Raw genomic sequence first — 24,054 nt, forward strand, 5'->3', positions numbered from 1 at the left:
AAAGATGAGGTAATTCATCTCCTTGCTTGTAGTGAGGACAAAGGAGCCGTGTCCCGGAAGAGATTTCTATCAGCATATCTTTAAAAATTGTAGCAGCACAAATGAACAAAAATGGCAAATCTTTTTAACCACCCAAAGCTTCTATTCCTGTGTTCCCCAGATAAGCCATTTGTTGTAGTCTCTTAGAAAAGGCCGTGTATTAGTGGACTCTAAGAAATTCACAACTTTGACTTTTTCAGCCCTCTTTCTGATTGCTCTAGACTGTTTCTAGTAAAAGTCAAACAGAAACAAAAATAACATGGTGCCATAATTGTGTTGAGAAGCTAGGCCAATAGTTGGAGGGATGAGGATTCCAGCTCCACGTCTAACATCCTCTCTTCTCTTCCTCAGGCTACTTTCTTCAGAATGATTCCCTGCAGAGCCGTGCTGTCTTTTGCCCGATGTCTGATCCGGAGAAAAATCGTCACTCTGGACAGTCTAGAAGATTCCAAATTATGCCGCTGTTTATCCACCATGGACCTCATCGCCCTGGGGGTTGGAAGCACTCTTGGTGCTGGGGTTTACGTCCTGGCTGGGGAGGTGGCCAAAGCAGATTCTGGTCCCAGCATCGTGGTGTCCTTCCTCATTGCTGCCCTTGCTTCCGTGATGGCAGGCCTTTGCTATGCTGAATTTGGGGCCCGAGTTCCCAAGACTGGGTCTGCGTATTTATACACATATGTCACTGTTGGAGAGCTGTGGGCATTCATCACTGGCTGGAATCTCATTTTATCTTATGTGATAGGTATGTTTCAAAAAAAAAAATCAATCTAATTTTGCAAAATGGTAGAAATAGCACTGAGGTGGAGGCCTTGGCCTATCTTTGTAGGTCTTCATTAGTTAGTGACCATGTGATCGTGAGTGACTCACTTGATCCCTGTATGTCCCATTTATCTCACCTCTAAAATGTCTCCCTAATTGCAAAATCCAATGATTCTGCTTCACCTCTGAATATGCTTCTTAGTGGGTTTGGAAACCTGCTTTCTGAAAAACTATGGTTCCATGGGGTGCCTGGGTGGCTCAGTTGGTTGAGCGCCTGACTCGATTTCAGCTCAGGTCATGATCCCAAGGTCATGGGATGGAGCCCTGCATCAGGCTCTGTGCTGAGTATGGAGCTTGCTTGGGATTCTTGCTCTCTCTCTCTCCCTCTGTCCCTCTCTCCCACTCTTGCCCTCTCTCTAAAATAAAATAAAATAAAATAAAATAAAATAAAATAAAATAGAATAAATAACCATAGTTCTTTAATGCAAATAAAGTTAGCTGATTCCACAGTTATATACTTGAGCATTTGGTTACCAATGTATAATTATAAAATTATATATATATATATATATATTTATGTTATATGTAATAATATATATATTCTATATAAAATTATCAGGGTAATTTTATATGTGATTAAAACTTTGAATTCTGTCTGAACTAACCCACATTCCTCCTAGAATAGAGTAGCAAATGGTGTTATGTTAATCTTCCAGTGACCTCGTATTCTCTGTATGTTCTTTATTTTGGGAAGGTACATCAAGTGTTGCAAGAGCATGGAGTGGCACCTTTGATGAACTTCTTAGCAAACAGATTGGTCAGTTTTTCAGGACCTACTTCAAAATGAATTATACCGGCCTTGCAGAGTATCCTGACTTTTTTGCTGTCTGTCTTATATTACTTCTAGCAGGTAAGAAGACCAATCACACTCCTCCCTGAGATGAGCGAGACTAATCATCCCGGCAAAATAAGTTACCACTGGATTTCGGGCCTGAGTTCCCAAGATGAGATGGCATATTTATGTGTTTAGGTTACTGTTGGGTACCCATGGGCCTCGTCACTGGCTAGAATCACATTTTTTCTTATGTGACAGACATGTTTTAAAAAGAAATCTAAATTGTGTGGAAGGGGAGAAATAGCACTTCTAAGTAAATGGTACTTGGAATGCACTGAAGAATAGGATAAGACACATCATTATAGTAGCAATTGGAGATTTGCAGGGATGAAGTTTCAATAAGGAGGAATGTACACTTTTTGGCATTATTTTATCTTGGCTGCAATAAGCATATTGGCAAACATACGGTTTCTAGAAGAATTTCTGTCTATTCATGCCTTCATCTATGTAATGTAGGTATCTAGCTGAAAAAGAAGCATATTCAAACCACCTGTCATTTTTTAATACAGATATTATGTGGCCAAACATACTTGAGGCTAGAATTTTCCCATGTTTATCAGTCATGTAGCATAGTGATTTAGAAAGGCACAGGAATTAGAATCAGAACAATCAGATTTTCAGTCCTACTTTGCCACTCACTATCTTTGGACCATTGAATGACATAATCTTTCTGTGACTCAGTTTGTTCATCTATAAAATGGGGATATCAGGGGCGCCTGGGTGGCGCAGTCGGTTAAGCGTCCGACTTCAGCCAGGTCACGATCTCGCCGTCCGTGAGTTCGAGCCCCGCGTCAGGCTCTGGGCTGATGGCTCAGAGCCTGGAGCCTGTTTCCGATTCTGTGTCTCCCTCTCTCTCTGCCCCTCGCCCGTTCATGCTCTGTCTCTCTCTGTCCCAAAAATAAATAAACGTTGAAAAAAAAAAATTAAAAAAAAAAATAAATAAATAAAATGGGGATATCAGTGTCTGTCTTGTACAGACTTCTTGCCTGGTTCATAGGAAGCACTTAGATGGCAGACAGTTTTATTTTGTAGGCATACTTAATCCCTGTTGCCACATTACATTTGTTTTGATTATTTGAACATCTTCTATTTTGATGGTCATCCTCACTTGCACTCCTGCTTAAACCAATCAAGGATTTTACTAAGAATAAAATCTATGTTCTCACTTCCTACCTGATGTACCCTGGATAGCTGCCCCTTATTTTCCTGTCCAACCTTCTCTCCATCTACTCTCTCCCATGCTTACAAAGGTGTGACAGAAATATCTTTTTATAATGAACGTTTTACTTATACAATTATACAATTAAAAAAAAATTGTATCTTTAAAAAAGTTAGTCATTTATTAAATATTTTATGTAGGGTTAAGGACATGAACAAAATTTATAGCTCAAAACTATTTGACATTTTACCTGTAATGTCAAGAAAAATTGCAACAATTGTTCTCAACAGGTGAGAGATTTCATTTGTTTTGGTTTCTAAATAGCCTAGCTAACATTAAATTAGTTACATCATATTTTATTTAGGGATGGTTTCAATGATCTTAACGTATTCAGCTTTAATCTCTAAGCGATGAGAAGCATGTAGCCATGACAAGGTTAGAATCATGAAAGTCCATGGCAGGACTCAGGCCTTGGCCTGCATCATTGTCCTGTGTCGTTGACCAGTATGTTTTTACCTTATATATAGGCTAAGCTCACATGATAACTTTGTCCTTAGAATATCTGAAGATCAGAACCTCTGAATATAAATTTCGATTCATATTGTAATACCAGATGTCTTGTCAGCTGAAGCTTTTGCTTTATTAGAGACACAGGGAAGTAAGTGTATACAGTATTTAGAGGAGATATTCATTGGTCTCTAATCTATTGGCAGGAGGTAGGGATCTCAGGATAGAGCATGCACACGGGGTATTGGGAAACTCTAATAAAACTTGACAGTGGCTTTATTTTTTTCCAGATGGATAGGGGTGCAGCGTATAGAGTGTATTTCCAAAGCGTGTAGGTGTATACAGGTTTCTAGTGTGAAAGAGCCAATAATTATACCGTTCATGCAGTTCCCTTTTTTTCATTATAGTTACATTATCATAAAATTCTGGGAATTATATAGGTAGAAGAATGAAACCCAGTCTCCCTCTTCTTTACTTGGGTAATTTTGCTTATTCGATCCTGGGTGGTATGGATTTGTGGGAGAAGCAAGTAGTTACGTGACATAATCCCTTCATCACCATCCTCTCCCTAGTAGGAACAAGTAAACTTTCTTTGGTCCATAATTCGTATGTTAACATAAGATGGATTAAAAATAAAAATATGATAAATACAGTCATGATAGAAGGAAACAAAGGTAAATGTTTGGTGTTAATATTGGGGAGACTCTTTCTAAAGGTAGAGAAACTAAAGAGGAAAAATTTATGTTCTAAAACTTTTACATATGTATATATAATCAGCACTAAGAATAAAAGTAAATGATAAACTGGGGAAAACATGCAATACATGACAGGAAGACAGCTCCTTGCATTATTATATAAATAAATCTAACAAATTGATATAAATAGAATAACCTAATAGAAAAAATGGGCAGCTTCAATTGGGCCACACTTTCTGGAGAATATTTCTGATAAAGTGAACCGAAAGCCTTGTATGAAAGGACATACCTTTGATGTGGTATTACCTTATATAACATTATTATAAAGGAATAATTAGAAAATGTACAAAGATATTTATAAAAGGATGATGATGTGATGTCAGTACTATTTATAGTTGTAAGAAACTAAGAGCTGCCTGTCAGTCTATAAATAAGGGATTATAGTGTCTTCATGTTGTGGAAGAATATGTGGCTGTTAAAAATGAGGTTCTCTGTTTGTCAACATGAAAATGTGTGTGTGTGCATGCATACGTGCTCACGCCCAGAATTCTGGAGAAGAGATTATACTTGATCTTTATTTCCTTCATATTTTTTCTGTATCTTCAAATTACTTGAATAGGAAATTGATTACTTTTACAATAAGAATATAAAATAAAGCTATTAAAATGAGAATCGACTTTTAAAAATATCCTTTTGGTGTAACAGTTGAAGAATTATTTTGTTGTATGTATTATTTGTTGTATGTATGTTGAGATGGCTTTTTTAGACAAGCATTTCATTAAAATTCAGTTACTTTACCTCTGTCCATCTATTGGTGATAATAGCCAAAGTCACTAGAACTATCGATTTCTTGAAGTGTGGTGTCTCCTGGCTACGAGCACAGCCGGCCTTCTAAAACCAAGTTGGTTGTGTTTAGGAGACATTGTTACACAGTTAAATGAGTCAAAACGGGCGATAGAAAGGGATAAATGTAAGTTAAATATATGAATCCTGGTGAAATAATATCCTAAACCGTGTAACAGCCTCAAAATGCCATTGCTTTTGCTAAAACTTGGGTAAAAATTAAAATACCCTTTCTTTTTCCGTAGGTCTTTTATCTTTTGGAGTGAAAGAATCAGCTTGGGTGAATAAAATCTTCACAGCTATTAACATCCTGGTCCTTCTTTTTGTTATGGTTGCTGGGTTTGTGAAAGGCAATGTGGCAAACTGGAAGATTAGTGAAGAGTTTCTCAAAAATATATCAGCAAGTGCCAGGTATAATATTTGGGTTTTTCCCTTATTTTGAGTGCTTTCTCCACCCGCTCCCCCCCCCCCCCCGTCAATTTGCCTACTTTTGTCTTATGTTACATTTTCCTTTATCAACAGTGGTTCTCAATTTTTGTGCTCAGGAGAGATCTCTGAGGGTCTGTTCTCTTCCGAGACCTTTCTTCCCAGTGTCCCCCCACCCCCACACAAATGCATATGTGTGCTCACTATTGAGCCACAGCGGCTCCTTCTCAGCTTCAAGCTCTGCGGTTGGTATAGGAGTAGAGTGAAGTGAGATCCTAACTGGAGTTCCCCACAAAGGTTTGCCCCCTTTTACAAACAGTGGGTGTTTTGGAGACTTGCATTCCTTAGTGCTTCCGTTGGGGAACACTGTTTGGTTTCGTTGCATTCTTGCAGCCTTGTAGTACTTTTCAGGCCTTGATTTTTGGAGAATGTTGTTGGTTGCAAAAGCAGAATTGTCTGTGCATTTTACTTTAAACCTGATAGACTCAAAAATTGAATTCGTGATAATTATATACAGAAGGTTTCAGCCCAAGATTTATATTAATATTCCTATGTGTAAATAAGATAAGGTTACAGAAATATCTGTTACATGAAGTGAGGTGTAACTACATGGTTTTCTTTATGTATGTTGCTTATAGTCATTATTTTGAGGCAAAAAATTAATATCCTCTGGTTTTATACAATTTTGAAAAAAATTTATTTATTTTTTAGAGAGTATGAGTGGGGGAGGGGTAGAAAGAGAGGGAGACAGAGAATCCCAGGCTGTCAGCAAGGAGCCTGATGCAGAGCTCCAACTCACGAGTTGTGAGATCATGACCCAAATCTAAACTGAGTGTCAGATGCTTAACCAACTGGGTCATCCAGGTGCCCCTGGTTTTATACAATTTTTACCATGTAATAAAATATTCAACTTCAATATTAGTAATCAAGCCTAGAGAATTTGATGCCACCTTTTCAAATGCCTTATTAGGAAAATTTTTAAGTGTGCAGCCTGCCCAACTATACATGAGAAGAGGAAGTGTCATGTCTTTGTTTCAGAGCATGGCCCATATAGAGCATCTCTGCTCTCACAATCCTGCCTGGCTGTGAGTTCCAGCCAGAGTGGATCTGGATTTTGTGCTTATGCTATTGATCAGCCTCCAGTTGAGTGTTAGCAGCCCAGGAGGACGCCATTGTTGGAAACACCACTACATTCTCTAGGGCAGGGTGGAAAAGTAGGATTTACTCTTAATTTTATATATGTAAGTTTCAAAGAGCTGGTGGACACAACAGCTTTCCAAAGAGGTAGTTTGAGACAAATCACTAGAAGTTTTCTATGAAAATAACTTTCCCTTGTGCTTGTTTTCCGCCTTAGAGAGCTGCCTTCCGAAAATGGAACAAGTATCTATGGGGCTGGTGGCTTTATGCCGTATGGCTTTGCGGGGACTTTGGCTGGGGCTGCCACCTGCTTCTATGCCTTCGTGGGATTTGACTGCATTGCAACAACTGGTAAGGGAAGAATCTTGGTGCTCTGTGGAAGGAAAGGTGTTCCTTGTTGTACACAAGTACCCATGGGTAGCAGCGGAAGATCAAGGAAAGAGTGAGATTTGGGGTAATCAGGGCTGGTTCTGGACCCAGCTGTGGCGCCTACTGTATGTGATAAAAAAGAAACTTAGTAAAATGCTCTGAGCCTTGGTTTCCACTTTGGTAAAAGTGGGAGAGCCAGTACCTATCCCTCATGTTAACCCCTCGTGTTATGAAGGTTACTTAAGATATAATACACATGAGGGGCATCTGGGTGGCTCAGTCGGTTAAGCGTCCGACTTCAGCTCAGGTCATGATCTCACAGTCTGTGAGTTTGAGCCCCACATCGGGTTCTGTGTTGACAGCTTGGAGCCTGGAGCCTACTTCGGATTCTGTGTCTCCCTCTCTCTCTGCCCTTCCCCCGCTCGCACTCTGTCTCTCTCAATAAACATTAAAAAATTTTTTTAAAAATATAATACACTTGAAAAATACTTTGCAAGCTGTCAAATATTTTATAAATGTTAGTCATAATTACTGTCCTTAACCTTCAGCCTGGAAGTAACCTTCAGTACTATCACAATGAGTAACAAATGATGACCATGCTCTTAAGTTGTCTCTTTTTTAGTAAGATAAAATATATTGTGGTAATTCTTTTCTCTTTATCTTATGCAACAAAGCCATCATGTCAGAATCACTCTCTTACATGCTTCTTCTGGGTTCAGATTACTGTATGGCTGTGTGATTGACCATTTTGAGGCATTGCAAATGCCAACTCTTACTAGAAAGATTCAAAGCACTATTTTTGTTGTTATTGAAACTGGAGCTTAATATAAATTGGTACACTGGCTAGAAAAAGTTTACCTTCATATTTATGGAAGCCTTCCTATGTAAGAGCCCACAGAATGCCATGGCAGTCATTTAATTTCTGTGGATGAATCACTTTCCAAATGATTAAGACTGCTATGCTATCCCAAAAAATTTAATATGCTGGTATATCATGTTTTCTTTCTAGAAATGGGAAACTGATCTGCCTGATATCTTGCTTTCTCTTCTTGCCTCTGGGAATTGGAATTTTGTGTAATAACGGAGTATGCTTAAATTTTTTTTTTAACATTTATTTACTATTGAGAGACAGAGAGACACAGAGCATGAGCAGGGACGGAGCAGAGAGAGGGGGAAACACAGAATCCGAAGCAGGCTCCAGGCTCCGAGCTGTCAGCACAGAGCCCAACGCGGGGCTCCAACTGACAAACTGTGAGATCATGACCTGAGCTGAAGTCAGACGCTTAACCTACTGAGCCACCCAGACGCCCCAGAGTATGCTTAAGAAGAGAGAAAATTTCATGTAGAATAGATGGATCAAGCTAAGAAAACAGAAGGGACAAAAGCAGACTGAAATTACCATGAAGGAGAAGAAGAATCCGTGTTTTATCTATTAATGTTTTAGTAAATATGCAAATATTTTGTTTATATCTCCTTAGGTGAAGAAGTCCGGAATCCTCAGAAAGCGATTCCTATTGGAATTGTGACTTCTTTGCTTGTTTGCTTTATGGCCTATTTTGGGGTCTCTGCAGCTTTAACACTTATGATGCCATACTACCTCCTGGATGAGAAAAGCCCTCTTCCAGTAGCATTTGAATATGTTGGATGGGGTCCTGCCAAATACGTTGTTGCAGCGGGCTCCCTCTGTGCTTTGTCAACAAGGTATATTGCATTGCCTGTGAGGCAGGGGCTGTGGGTGTTACTGCAGAGGACTCATTGTTTAAAGAATTGCTTCAGTAGGTTTTAAAAATACTCCTGGTATAAGGTATATGTTATGCAACTACATATTCTCTGAATAGTTTGACCAGAACTTCCATATGAAAGTCTTAAGTGACAAAACGTTTTTCACCCATCAGTTAAAAGTCAGTTTTTCAAGATAATGGTGGTCCAAGCTTCAGTAGAAATGTATACGGCATTGATACACGTGAACACATACACACACATGTATGCCACACGTATTCATATGTGTATATATTATAAAACTCTAGGACACTTATACCAGCATGTTTCCCTGCTGGCTTCGGTATTACTTGTAGTGTTACAGACCACTGAGACCTGGTGTGCAGACTTGATGTTCTCTGTCGTCTTTTAAAATAATATCAAGTCTCTGTGACTGGGAGCTGTATGCTGTGACACTGTCCAATGTAATATGCTTTTTACTGTGAAACACTGAGACTTTCTCTTAGTACTGATCGGAGTGAACTTGGTCTAGAAATAGAAATTACTGTTTTGAAATTAATGCTGAAAGTTCATATAATGTCTATGTGGAAAGAAAAAGGTAGTTGAATCTCAAGTGCCCAGATTTTCAGGGGCTACTTGTTTTCGTACTTGAGAATCCATTTCTCAGGCTCCCTGAGCTATTCACGTTTCAAATTAACATGTGATTATAAGATATTTCATTCTGGTTTATATCATGGGATACTGTATAACGTTATTACAAAGAGAAAATTAATCTCTGCCTGATTACTAATTTTTTTAAGTGAAAATAAGTTGTTAAAAGTCCGAATTAGAAAAAAAATCTTTTCATATAATTCATCAGCCTAGCTTTTCATCGCTCTCAAAAAATCCTATTTATTTTCTATTCGGGATAATATTTAGTAGCAAGTAGAAATTGCCCCCATTGGTTTCTCAGCCATCTGCTAATGTTGAGGTTTTTTCTGAATAGTTTGAAAAAATCTGAACTATGAAGACATCATGCCATCATGGTCTTAGAAGATAGACAAAGATTTATCCATGGCCAAGTCAGCCCAGCTTTATCAAAAGATAAAATGAATATTTAAAACAAAATATTTTACATATTTTCTTTCAAATGGTTATTTTTTTTATAACTAAGTCATGTATGGATTCGTGCAGCCAGTAAACACCCAAGAAATTTGAAACATCTAAAGCAAAGAGCATTTTCTTAAAACTTTGCTGTTCCTGACTTTTAATCGTGGCTACTTCTATGTACTAAATTTACAGTAAGTTGGTGTATTTTTGTGTTTTTTTTTTTTACCCTTTCTCTCTTGATTATCTTGTGATGCTGGGTATTATTACTATTATGATCAAATACCAAGAAATAGGAGGGAAAATAGTGGTAAAATAAATACAAGAATCATAATCATTGAATAAATGAAGTGACTATACTATGAATTCAAATTACTTAATCTCTAATTTCATATCCGTTTAGAAATTTTGTTTTCTGAGTTATTGCCACTAAAAACGTCTTAATGCTATGATTGGTTTTGGTTTTCTTAAGTCTTAATTACTTAGTGTTAATTCAGTAATAATTGCGGGCATGCACAAATTACTTGCACTATTGTTCTTAGTGTGGTGAGTGTGCGGGGCAAATATCTATAACAGAATAATAGGTAGCACAATGGTAAATATTGGCAAGTATTTTTAAATGCCCAATCATAACACATTTAAAAATAACAAGACGTCATAATCTTGGTTGTGATGCTGAGTTTTATACGAGTCGCTTAATTTCAGTTCTGAGATGTCATCTTGCATGAATATATTTGCCATCCTGCATGTGTTTGCTTTTTATTCAGTCTTCTTGGATCCATTTTCCCAATGCCGCGGGTAATCTATGCTATGGCGGAGGATGGGTTGCTTTTCAAATGTCTAGCTCAAATCAATTCCAAAACGAAGACACCAGTAATTGCTACTTTATCATCGGGTGCGGTGGCAGGTGAGAGAGAGTTGACTTTTGTTAAGAAAAGGGGGATCTTTTTTTTCATCAAGGATTCTGAAGAGAAATGCAGTTAGGTAGTTTTCTGTTTTGATCTAAGTAAAGGTCAGTAACTTTTTTTGTGAATGTTTCCTTTTTTGATTTTTTTTGTTTGTTTTTCTGGGTTTTTTTGGCCTAGGTTCTGCATTTTAGTGTGTCCGGTCTTTACCTGTGTATGCCTGTCTAGAGTAATACTTCACAATAACTCACATGCGGATTATGAATTTTTCTGTTCTAGTCTTCTGGGCTCTATGTTTCCTTTACCCCGAATTCTATTTGCCATGGCCCGAGACGGTTTACTGTTTAGATTTCTTGGCAGAGTGAGTAAGAGGCAGTCACCAGTTGCCGCCACGTTGACGGCAGGGGTCATTTCTGGTAAGCTTTTCAAACGTAGGATTCTTCAGCATTGGCCTTAAACGTTTTATGCGCATGCATGGACTTATAAAGAGGGTCTGCTTGCTGTGCATGTAAGTTAAGAAAAAAAAAATCACTGATAAATTAGGTTATGAACATTGAGATCTGAAAATTGTGGTGGTGGTGGTCTACTGAAATTCATTCTTAACTGACCCTTGGGGATTTTTTACCATTTCATGATTTTAATTTTCGGGGCACCTAACAAATGTGCAAAGGGTTATAATGAGTCTTCACCGTATTTTTACTCATTTTTAATTAAGTATAAGAAATGTCAGCGTAATTTATACTTGCTGTGGTAATTACCCACCCTCAGAGTGGGGATATCTGTACTGCCTGGACCACCATGGTTCTCTAAGACTTACTAACAACTGTTTCCTCTTAAACCCCATTTGGACTCTATTTTTGCTTTCAACTATGTGTTTTGGTGTTTAACTCATATTAAAAAAAACTTGCAGATGCCTATCTTTGGGGATGTCATAATATCTCTGTAAAATGCCGTTGGCCAGATTCTTATTTATTCCATGAAGAAATTTTCAAGGAGATTCATACAGACTGAGAGAACGGCCTTAAAGGTCCTGTTCTAGGAAGCAAGAGAGAGACTTCAGCAAGCTTTATAAAGCTGTTTTAGTAGTAAAAATTCAAACCAAAACTGATAACTTGATTGAGGCTCTGAATGGGGGGGAAATTACAGAATGCTAATGCTTAAATTATGCATGAAATAGTATTTTTTCAGAGTCAGAAAATATTTGCCTAAACAGCTTCACACTGTAAATGTTTTTTAATAAATTTGGCACTTTATTGGACATACATTGGAAGGCCAAGTCACTTATTTTCTTAATGGGGGCTTAGATTTCTGCCCCCATAAAATGAAGGTTGCACTAGATGATCTATAGCCCATTTTGTTACTAAACAGTCCATTATGCTAGTGAAAAGAATTTATAAATCTTGACAAAGGATCATACATTTTATTTATTCCATAAAAATGTTTATTTTTTCCCAGTGAAATCTTGCCCAGTAATACTTTATTTTGTATTCAGAGTTTTACAAAATATATCCTTCTTTCTTCAGAAGGAATTTAATTTGGCAGTATAACATATTGACATTAATAACAAAAGAAGATAATTATAGCAGAAGGCTTTTTTTTTAAACGTTCTGAAATACTATATTTTTGTTATTCTACTCCCACACCTTACTGTGCTTGTTTTTAGCTTAGATTAGAGAGCTTATCTGGATAATTAATCATTTTCCTCTTTCTTAGCTACTTATTTTGCTATTTGTAATTCTTACAAAACATACGGAAACTGTAATAATCTAACATATAAGTATACTAGCAACGGAAGGTTTTCAAAGTAAGGCATGAGGTGCATTTAAAGAAGTGATGTATCATGGAAGGAACATGAGGAAGCAGGGTAGAAGTAGAGTTTACATGGAATTCTATTGCCACCAGTTATAACCTTGCCAAATTAGCCTGTCTATAAAATGAGGATCATTATCTTATCAGGTCAAACCATGTGAAATTGCTGGTTTGGAGGTCAAAACCAGTCAGATTCTGGCCACTGCATATAGTTAAGCCTATTTAATTTCCCTGTCTCATAGGATTATTGGAGTAAAGATAAATTGAGATCATAGAGATATAAAGCTTGCTAAGAGACGTCTGGTACACCATGGGAATAGAATGTGGTGTTTCTACTTAACAATGATAGAGACAACTATGCGGTCAAGTCAAGTTAGTATTAATCGGTATTTGATGTTTCAATGGAGAAAAAAATTGCCAAGTGCAAGTTAACTATTCAGCTAGAAAGTATATTTCGCCTCATAACATTACTGCAATTTGAGTGTAGGACATAGATTCATCCCTCAAATTTAGCCCCATCTTCTCAGAGTGAGGAGTTTTAACCAGCATGGAATTTCACCTATACCAGAAATGTAATTTAATTGGAAATTACTTTCTTTCATATATGCATAATTCAAGATGCAGATGGAAATGCAAATGATTATGGAATTTCTGTAATGAAAGTTCTCCCATTTCAATTTTTTAATGGTTGTTTCACAAGAGCTAGTTCCTATTTCTGAGCAATGTTTTTCTTTTGAAACATCAAAGGAGAGTGTTCTGTCATACGATATTTTCACTCTTTGTCAAGCCAATATTTTTTAAATAATCAAAGTAGATGTGTTTTATACTTGATAGATAGCTAAGGGGTTTGGAAGTTTCACCAGCAGTTTGACCTAAGGAACACCTTTTTAAGCGAGAGAAATATATTTTCTATAGTTTGTTTGATTTATCATTGGTCCTGGAACCATAAAATGACAACTATCCCTGACTTGAAAGTTATCAACTGTATGGAGTTACATGATAGGCCATTTTCTTTACCATTCTGCTCTCTCCCCAATAGCTGTGATGGCATTTCTTTTTGACCTGAAGGCCCTTGTGGACATGATGTCCATTGGCACTCTTCTGGCCTACTCTCTGGTTGCAGCATGTGTTCTCATCCTCAGGTGAGTGTCCTCATTGGTCCCGAATGCTGCGTGTCACATGGAGCCCGGGGAATAAAGAAAATTAGGACTCACCATCCTTGCTTTCGAGGAGCTAGTGGTATCACGAGGCAAGAGGTCATGGGCAGAAAAACATCACTATAAAGTATAATAAACATACTTAGTCCTTGGCAAAGAATTAATGTTTATTTTTAAGAGAGATCGAGAGAGCACCAGTGGGGGTGGGCAGAAAGAGAGGGAGATACAGAATCCAAAGCAGGCCTCAGGCCGCAAGCTGTCAGCACAGAGCCCGACACGGGGCTCAAACCCACAAACCGCGAGATCATGACCTAAGCCAAAGTCAGATGCTTAGCCGACTGAGCCACCCAGGCGCCCCGGTCCTTATTTAGCAAAGAATTAAATACAGTTGATAATTAGCAGTAAGTTGGCCTAATCTATATGAACCGCAAGTTCTTATAATGTATAAAAACACTTAAAAATATTCTATCTTTTGTCCCAGTATTTCAGCTGCTAAGATTTTATAATAAAGATTTTAATCAAAGAGGCACACACAGATATATATAGATATAGAGAAAGATATCTATATAGATATATAAAGGATGTTTATGAAAAAAGCAATTTGCAAAAGTGAAAAAAATTGAACTGACCTGCATATCAATAGCAGAACGGTGAAACAAATGAGGGTACCCTTTTTCTTCTACGAAAGAGGTAAACGCTTTTTCTTCTACAGCAAATAATATGATAATTATATGGATAAATGTATCTGATTCAGCAAAGCTGTATTAACATCTGAATTTATTTAAATAATACCATAGATTTACATGAAGAAATCATTTTCATGATTTCACGTTAATGCATCTTTTATGATCTCTTTAATGCATATCATATATATGCATTTCTGTTTGGCTGAAATTGCCTCAAAACCCTGGGTGGTTTTGATTCTCTTCTGTGTATTTTGTGAGTTTTTTCCCTCAGTGAGCATATTTCTTCTTTAGATTGAGGTCAAATGTTACTTTTACATTTAAGGAAAGGCTGCTCAGAGGGAAGGAGACCACACTGAGGAGACAGGGCAGATCCTAGGAGGTGAAGTAGGCTGGTATCCTGACGCAGGCTGGAGAGGAAGGGGATAAATTGATCAAGAGACTTGGCATACATGGGGTTGGGAAGCATGGCGGGTGGAGCTCTTCTGGATTAAACTGGAGGACTGGGAGAGGAAGGTTGAGGAAGATGAGGCCAGAGAGGCAGATGGCCAGCGGCAGTTGAATGCCAACCTGAAGACTGGATGTCCCTCTGCAGCTGACGCTTAAGCAGAGTTTCTGTGCTGTTTTCTTGAAACGCATTTCCTTTGGACCCAGATATTTTCAGGATAATCCTCCTCTAGTCACAGTCGCCTCCCTTGGAAAACGTAACTCTCTTCCGCATCTACTGTGTCACTTTGTAATGAAACGGCTGTCAGAGGAAATTCAGAGTTGCTGCAGATGTTTTATTGAGCAGGTTTGTGGCCTGGCTCAGCATGCTCTGGGGCGGAGTCATGAAACGTGTCAGTTTACTGCACAAGCTGGGACCCTGCAAGGGGTCTCACTTAGAGTTTACGGTGTTCGTTTCATTTGGGCCAAGTGTCAGTTGGAGAATGAAGACACGGACGTTTATTTGGCAACAGGTACCAGCCTGGCTTGTCTTACGAGCAGCCCAAATGCTGTCCTGAAAAAGAAGTGCTGGGATCATGTGCCAGTGCTGCCTCGAAAAGCGAGTCCCAAGTCACCATGCTGCAGGGGCAGGGTTTCAGCCTGCGGATTCTCTTCAGCCCCTCGGCTCTGCCTACGCAACAGTCATCTTCTCTCGTGAGCTTTCTGGTGGGGTTCCTCGGTAAGTCCGCTATGCCGCGCACAGAGCACAGGCCCCCAGGGGTGTGTAGCTGGAGCGGGTATGTGGGCGCGGACAAAAGGCCATACCTTGCCTTAGACTAAGTTTGCCGCTGCCCTGAGCCCTGAAGTTTCTGCCCAATGGGTCACTGGTAGTTGAGAGCATGTATTAGTGGGATAGATTTATCATGTAATTGAAGAAGAAAGGAAGACATTCCCTAGGGTGTGAGTGGCAGCTGTACAAAGCTGGTACATCTCAGTGGCTGTCCGGGGGCTCCCAGGAACACCTGCCAGTAACACACTGGGACGCAGTAAAGAGAGTCTTGTTTGCTCACCTGCAGTTATGTCATGGGTGATATTTTCAGCAACATTTACCAAGCACTGGCAACGTGCCAAGAGCTCTGCTGGGCACCTGGGACAGCAGGAAGAATGGTCCCTGCTCTCGGGGGGCTGAAAGGAACAGGATTATTGGTGGCAAGCTGAGGGAAGTACAGACTTCTCCAGAGCACAGCGGAGGGACGTGATGGTCAGAGATAGGGTGGGCGGGTGGTGACATCACCTTCTGAAATAGGGGGAAAAGACACAGATCATGTATTATTTGTTTGCATTAACAATCACTGTTTATAACCATGGACAGTGGACAGACCTGCCATCTCCCATTTGAGAACAGAGAAATCTCCAGCCCAGACAGCATCCCATCAACCCATGTGATACAGTCAGAGGATGTCATGAAGGGGGACCCAGAGGACGCATGGGGAGGGGGAGCAAGATGGTAGTCCCAGGAGGGGGGCAGGAGACCGTCAGGAGGAAGCGAGTGGAGGTTAAGTCAGTGGGATCAGCCATGTCTTCCCCAAATGGAAATGAAGAGTCTTAGTATTTGGCAAAGTAGATCCGGAAAGAACTTGATATCTTATCAAAATAGACGGCTTGAGCTGAGGGAATGAGTGATGTGCGCGTGCTGACTTTGTTTTCCATACATGTCACCTGTACAGCATTTCTGGTTCTGGGTCTGAGCATCCTGACCACTTACGGAGTCCACGCTATTGCCCGGCTGGAGGCGTGGAGTCTCGCTCTCCTTGTGCTCTTCCTCGTTCTCTGCATCGTTGTCGTGCTCACCATTTGGAGGCAGCCCCAGAATCAGCAAAAAGTAGCCTTCATGGTACGAATTGTGAACATTAGAGATCCTAAATATTTCGCACATTTTCTCTTATGGGTTAGTTTTATAAGTTTAAAAAAAGTCACTTCTGATGAAGTTAACCAGGGAACTAGAGTGTCGCGATTCTTTGAAATGATACTTTTTGTCATAAGTATTCTCTCTACGTGGCTTTTCAAAACCCTGAATATGCTCCTATCACATTATTATGTATAATAGTAAACAGATTTCTTGTCAAGTAATCTATGGGATCAAGGAATAAAGAAATTTTATTTTAGAGATTCAGTACTCTCTCAAGAAGATTATTCCCACTAAAAGCCCTTCTGCTATAATTGTCCTGTTGGATTTGAACTAAGAGCAGGTTTGGGCTTGAAGAGAGCTTCCTGGAAGGATCCCTCTGAGATGCCAAATGTATCCAGACTTCCAGAGGCGTGCCTGCTGATATCTGAACTAAACCAGTAAACCCTAAACTAAACCAAACCCTAAAACCCATTGCATCTTGGTGATGATGTAGATGTTAGCAGGCTGGATAAATCCCTGTTGCTCTGGGCTGCACGTAAATAGTGTAAAATGGGACGTTGCCTTTAGTATACTCTACAGGAATGATTTTTCTCCAGGTTGTTCTTGTTGTAAGAATATAAGCTTACTGACACAGTGTGAAAGTACCTATGTCAAGTTAGTGTTGACACAGTTTGGGGAATGTGCTTTCCAAATCTGAGTATAGTTAAGAAGATATTTTTCCCCCTTAGGTTCCATTCTTACCATTCTTGCCAGCCTTCAGCATCCTGGTGAACATTTACTTGATGGTCCAATTGAGTGCAGACACGTGGATCCGATTTAGCATTTGGATGGCACTTGGTAGGTCTTTTAATGTTTTAGCTTTCTGAACCTTGGCTCTGTTTCTCCAGTTTTCATGCTCTGTGATTAGACAAATTCATCCCCTCCCCCTTCCTGGAAATAAAGGGTTTTTTTTTTTTTTTTCAGTTTCTTCCTTTCCCAATTTTAGATTATCAGCATGCTTACTTTTCCAAATATTTTCAGATACCTTTTTTTTTTAATTTTTTTTTAATGTTTATTTTTATTTTTGGGAGAGACAGAGACAGAATGCAAGTGGGTTAGGGGCAGAGAGAGAGGGAGACACAGAATCCGAAGCAGGCTCCAGGCTCTGAGCTGTAAGCACAGAGCCCGATGTGGGGCTCGAACTTACGAGCTGTGAGATCATGACCTGAGCCGAAGTCGGACACTCAACCGAATGAGCCACCCAGGCGCCCCCCTTTTTTTTTAAATTACATTTCCCAGTAACCCTGTAGCATCTGTAAATTCCGCTTTCTCCAATTAATGGGTGAGAAAAAAAAGAAGCCCCAAAAAGTCCAGGGATCAAATTTGTGAATGGCAGTGTGAGACTTTGATTCCAAAGCCCGTTCTTGTCAGTGTATACCAGTAGACTTCTGAAGATATTTGGGGTTTTGTTTTGTTTTGTTTTTTAATTTTTTTAAATGTTTATTTATTTTTGAGAGAGAGCGTGAGTGAGAGGGGGCAGAGAGAAGACATAGAACTCAAAGCAGGCTCCAGGCTTCACGCTGTCAGCACAGAGCCTGAGGCGGGGCTTGAACCAACAAACCGTGAAATCATGACCTGAGCTAAAGTCGGAGGCTTAACCGACCGAGCCACCCAAGTGCCCCTGAAGACATTTTGAGTGAGCTGATGGCAAGAAATAACTGTTATCTAAAGTTCTTACTGTTTGAACCTTGGGATTTAGCATTAAATGACGTCAGTATGCTTATTTATATCTATACTATACTGTTTTTCATTATGATTTCTTTCCTGTGTGAAAAATTGAGTTATAAAATAAAAGTTTGCATTTGTTGTAACTAAAGCCCTGAGCACTTGTCTTAAAAATGTGAGGAGAGGGGCGCCTGGATGGCTCAATCAGTCGACCGACCGACTCCTGCTCAGGTCGTGATCTCACAGTTGGCGAGTTCGAGCCCCACATCTGGCTGGGTGCATTCAGCACAGAGCCCTCTTCAGATCCTCTGTCTCCCTCCCTCTCTCTGCTCCTCCCCTGCTCCCGCTGTCTCTGTCAAACACAGATAAACATTTTTAAAGAAAATGTGAGGAGAAATGTCTGTAAGGTGAAGCAGAGAGAAACAAGAGCTAAATCTGCATTGTTTGGGTTGCCTGAGCGGTTGAAGAGTGTGTTTTTTGTCAGTCTTCCCATTGGCTTAGCAAGAATGAACCTGATTCACTCTTGTGTATGTAATTGTTTGCTTTGGCTAGAAATTAACTTCATTTTAGTTTCAAGCCACCAACCCACTTGAGTTGATGGAAGATCTGACCTCTGTCAGTTTTGCTCATCTCCCCACACCCACACTAGGGCTTTGCCCATACTTTGGGGACCTCACACTGTGCCAGGGAACGGGGGTGCTGGTGCCTCGGGTCACAGGTTATCCATTCACACAGGTTACACCAGGTTGTCCTCTCTTCCTATCACTGTGGCCACTTCTGGTAGGTGCTTCTGTTGCTTCAGGGCCAGGATCCTGACAGGAATCCCCTGCCGGTCAGCCCCACCCTCAGGGATGTAGCCACACAGCCATTCCTTTGGGGTCCTGTGCACATGCTGCCAGGGAGCGGAGCCCAAAACTCCCAGGGCACAGGACTCTAGAACTCTCTCCCCTCCTCTGAGCCCAGAAGAATCTCTTTGAAATCTGGCAGAGAACTTCAGCATGCTTCCTACCTTTCCATGAGCCCTTGCTTCTTTCCTCAAACATAGTCCACTCTAGTTTAATGTACTTGATCTTAGTTAAGAGCATCGACTATGGAGCCAGACTCTCTGTGTTTGAATCTACATCTGCCATTTATTCACTGTGTGGCCGAGGCCAAGTTACCTCTCTGCTTTTGTGCCTGTTTCTTTGTAAAATGGTGATCATAAAAAAAATAAATAAATAAATAAAAAATAAAAAATAAAATGGTGATCATAGTACCTTTATGTGAGGACAGGGAGGGCTGGGTCTTTAAACCGTTGAGGTATGAGAGGAAGTGGAATCATTCCTCAACATACCTGCCAAAATGCTAATTGGTAGCCTGCTTCCTGTTATTTTAGATGGGAAGATTATTTTTTTTTAATTTTTTATTTTTTAACGTTTAGTTATTTTTGAGACAGAGAGAGACAGAGCATGAACGGGGGAGGGGCAGAGAGAGAGGGAGACACAGAATCGGAAGCAGGCTCCAGGCTCTGAGCCATCAGCCCAGAGCCCGATGCGGGACTCGAACTCACAGACCGCGAGATCGACCTGAGCTGAAGTCGGATGCTTAACCGACTGAGCCACCCAGGCGCCCCTAGATGGGAAGATTATAATGCATTTCAAATCAACCCCAAACTCTCAACCAATGTTTAAATATATAACTCAAAGCAAAATGCCTACATGTAAGTAATAAACTATCTAGTGGGGATACTTAAAACCTTTGCTTCTAATTCCCAGCCAGCGTAGCTGTTAATAACTAGTTGCTTTGTACATGATTGTTTGGCCTCTCCTGGTGACAGTAACATGTTTACACATGCCCCCTTTGTTTACATAGGGCATGCTTTCCAAAATATCTCACTGTGAGTCTGACACCCCACCACTTGTGTTTGGGATGTCATTTGAGATCTTACCCCCCCCCATATCCTTTTGTTTAGAGTGTAGTATTGAGTTTTGAGAAAATCAGTGTATTTTTTTGACCTAGATGTCTGAAAACACTTATTGAGAGAAACATAAGTTCTATAAAGATTGGGTGTTAACAATGGAGAAACACATTGTGCTGAGAAAGCATCCATCAGGGACCTTCTGCAGGGGAATCCTCTTGCCTTGTGTTCTAAAATAGACCAGAAAGAGAAGGCAGAAAACTCTATTAGGTTCTATATTAAATTTCCCATGTTCAAACTGTCATTTTCTGATATACTTAAAACATTGATTTTTTTTTTTCTTTTCCCTCCAAAAGGTTTCCTGATCTACTTCGCTTATGGCATTAGACACAGCCTGGAGGGTAATCCAAGAGATGAAGAAGATGAAGAAGAGACGTACTCAGACAACATTCATGCAACAACAGAAGAAAAATCTGCCATTCAAGCCAATGACCATCACCAAAGAAACCTGAGTCTGCCTTTCATATTCCATGAAAAGACGAGCGAATGCTAACGCTTACAGGAGCTGAGTTGGGCCACAGTCTTAACATACCTATCCTCCGTGGAGTAAACCGTGACAGGGTGTCAGCATCGCGCTAGGTTGCTGTGGGTTTGCTGCAAACATAGTTCACCCTAACTTATGCTTACCTGAACAGCACCTCCTCAGATGGTGAATTATGTACCTGGGGAGACCTCCCAAGCCCTCTCCTCAGTGGCGAATATCCCCCAAATAGCAGGAGCGTGTGTGTGTGTGTGTGTGTGTGTGTGTGTGTGTGTGTTGGGGTATATGAATGTGGAAAGTTGGTTGTGTTTTACTACTACCACATTACGTTTTTCCGGTGTTGTCATTAATTGGTGGCTTATAGCACATGCGGAAATGGAGGCAATCACTGAATAGAAGTGTTTTGTATGTGCCTGGTGCGTTTGGGGAAATACCTGTTGCTTTTCCTTATTAGGTGTCATTAATGTCAATTAGAACATGCTAAAAATGCACTTACCCATCTTGGTGTCTGTCATTGGTCAGGAGCAAGAGGAGGGGATAAGAAATGAGCCTTTTCTATAACTTATAAATGCCAGCAGTGGGTTTAGTAGAGATTTTTATTCTATGAAGGATGGCACTTTGCCCAAACTTCAGCCGCCACGGGGATTTGTACCTGCGATATACCACATGGGGCAAAAGTGGTGTTCCGTGTCACCCAATGGGGCCTCTTTCAACCGCTGTCTTTTTTAAGAGATGTGCTCTTTACATATGAAGACTTCACCTCCTGTGAGTGCTGTATATCCCTCAGTCCAGTCAGGGATTTGAGAGCAGTATGTGTGATCTACATGGGGCCCTTTATGCTAGAAAGTGAAGCTGGTCCCCGTGGCTGGAAAGCTTGTGTGAGTGGCAGTGACGAGGGTATATTTGAAAATCAGAGTTAGACATAAGCTTGGAAAAGTAGACACTAAGCATCCTTGTCTTTAAAGTCACTTAAAATAAGCCAGTAGAATCTTCTAGGTCACACAGTTGGTAGAACGATTCATACTTTTTTCTATTACTTAATAACTAATCACAGTTCAGTTTTTTTAAACCTCCTCAGGTACAGATTTCACTCCTTTGTTTCTATTATTTTGTCTTGTCCTAGACATGAGGGGCTACAGTAGCAAATTACATCTTTATTACGTGCCAAAGAGGAGAACTGAAGGGACACGAGAAGAAAAAATTGCCCTGTTTTGAGTTTAAAGTGCCTATTCAGATATTAAATTGCATTTGACCGAGTTTGAGGGGTTTGGATCTAATTTGCCTTTGTTGTTTCTTTTGGAAACATTGAAGGATGTTTTTCTTCCCCCAATCCCATAAATTGTTTGGCACTTTTTATCTCATTTATTTTTAATTGACCACACTAAATCTATTAATAAAAACTCTAGTAACCCAACAGTGTTTGGGGAATAAAATATTTTAGTTAAATACATGATTTTTAAAACCTCCAACTGAAAAAATGTAACCTAATTAAATTAAAGCTATATAAACACAGTAACGTTTATATAAGTAAATGATTTGTTTTTACATGTAAGATTCTCTAATTACTATATTTTACTGGATAGCGTTCTCTAGCAGTGGACTGTTTATCTGCAATGTGCTTTGCTTCTAATGAATTGTTTTTCTTACAAATAATTACATGGTTTACTAGGTGAGGCTAGAGGCTAAAAACTTATATGGGTTACATTCCCAGGATAACTGTTATCAAGCACACCAGTTGACCAGCTTAATCGAAAGGCAAGGAAAACATTTGTTTTCTGACAGCACTTCCAAGAAATTAGTTATTTCAATGATGCCATTAAAAAGCAAGTTGTGATTGTTTTGTTGAACCAAGAGTTTATTGTGAGTAAATATCAGGTAAACAGGTAGAAAGCCTGGGTTTCTGGCTGCTATTGTTGAAGCATCCCTGACCTAGAACTCAGTCCTGACATTCCACAGTTTCCAGGCTGCACAGGGTAAAATCTGAAGCCCAGAATTCTCTTTTAGGCATGTTTTTCTAGAGAGGAAGAATTGGATATGCAAGGGGTAAAATATTTCTGTAAGGACTTTAGGTATGATCACAAGTCCTTGCTGTTAGAGTAATACACTGAGAACACCCTTTTATTCTATAATCAATCTAGAATAGGCCCTTAACACAGGGAACATAAGGAATTTCCTACATAAATATTTAGGTCTTTTACTGTAACAAAAGAAATTTATTTAGAATGTGATAGGCAGCTAAAACTATTATGCCCACTGTGTTCAATTAGGAGAAGAATTTAGTTAAAAATTATTTTTCCACATTAAAACACTTTGCAAACACAAGTATCTATGAAAAGATACTTCGTTGGTGACTGTGCTTTTTTTCTGTGAAGACTCAAATATGTATGAGTCATATCCCTGTATGAGTGTGTGTATATATATATGTATATGTCTGTGTATTTCAAATAGTGTATAAGTCGGTTGGGTTTATGATGGGCTTTGGAAACAATACCCTTATATGGATTTAAAAACCCAATTGATGTGGAGAAAAAATAATGTTTTATATTGATAGGTATGCTTATACAAAATTTTTAGGTTTTAAACTATTTTGCAATATACAGCAATTTTATATGTATGATATTTTCTATAGATTCTTTAAGAAAGATATATTTATAATGTAATATGGAATCACTAAACTCTATTATAACAGGTGCTTTATAATCTGAAATGGAGTAGGGGTAGGAGCTATTAGGGTATTTCTGTTTACTTGTTTCTGTGGCCCCTTTTCTGACATCTCTGTCTTGCTCTGTGTTTATTAGTAAAAGCCCGTACTACTGGCTCTTTTACCAGCCTCCTGTATCTACATCTGAATTCATAACCTTAAGAACAAAATATTGCTTTTACTTTCTTAGGATTACCAAAATGTTTTGTATAGATTTGACTAGTAGTCAGTCACACTTATATAAACTCCTCTCCAGGAATGAAAAAATACATACCACACAATCTCTTAATTGTGACTGAGTAAAAACAGTTTAAATTACTTTTCTTTCCTACACTAGGAAATATGCTGTCTTAACATTTTCAGTGAGAAACTTATAATAGCACCATTATTTTAAGCTCTTGAGAAAAGGGAAAAGATGACTTATGAATAACCATATAAAGGCAATATGCCTACCCTCTATTTAAAAAGGTAGCTATACAAATCTAAGTTTAAAACCTATTTATGAGAAAACTTATGTTAGAACTTTTGATCAATACCGAGATACAGATTATTGCTTACCCACATTTTCCCCAGAGATAAACATCAAGAAAACTTCTTAACACCAAAAACATCATCTGGGATGTATACATTAGAGGAAAAACTAACCTTGATATATGTAAAACTTTACTGTTACCATCCATAGTTAATA

At 39.2% G+C, this 24,054-nt stretch overlaps 1 protein-coding gene across 2 annotated transcripts; it reads left to right on the top strand.

The window, feature by feature from the left end:
- The first annotated feature begins 405 nt into the window (after positions 1-405).
- SLC7A2 (solute carrier family 7 member 2) lies at positions 406-20,677 on the top strand. 2 transcript variants are annotated; one of them, XM_047091701.1, is made up of 11 exons: positions 406-781; positions 1,553-1,708; positions 5,143-5,308; positions 6,678-6,811; positions 8,308-8,530; positions 10,402-10,541; positions 13,388-13,490; positions 15,148-15,353; positions 16,342-16,508; positions 17,252-17,360; positions 20,481-20,677. In XM_047091701.1, the coding sequence occupies exons 1-11, from the start codon at positions 406-408 to the stop codon at positions 20,675-20,677; spliced, it is 1,977 nt and encodes a 658-aa protein (XP_046947657.1). The 2 variants fall into 2 exon arrangements, with proteins under 2 accessions (XP_046947657.1, XP_046947658.1); XM_047091702.1 differs by lacking the exon at positions 10,402-10,541 and adding an exon at positions 10,819-10,955.
- The last annotated feature ends 3,377 nt before the right edge of the window (positions 20,678-24,054 follow it).

Source organism: Lynx rufus, unplaced genomic scaffold (assembly GCF_022079265.1).
Source record: "Lynx rufus isolate CCGP_SWC_20201006 ecotype Redwood Valley unplaced genomic scaffold, mLynRuf1.p SCAF_3, whole genome shotgun sequence".
Lineage (NCBI taxonomy): Eukaryota > Metazoa > Chordata > Mammalia > Carnivora > Felidae > Lynx > Lynx rufus.

Coding starts and splice junctions, on each gene's coding strand:
- SLC7A2 (XM_047091701.1), top strand. CDS start 406: ATGATTCCCTGCAGAGCCGTGCTGTCTTTTGCCCGATGTCTGATCCGG. Junction 1,709..5,142: donor TCTTATATTACTTCTAGCAG/GTAAGAAGACCA, acceptor CTTTTTCCGTAG/GTCTTTTATCTTTTGGAGTG. Junction 10,542..13,387: donor ATCATCGGGTGCGGTGGCAG/GTGAGAGAGAGT, acceptor TCTCCCCAATAG/CTGTGATGGCATTTCTTTTT.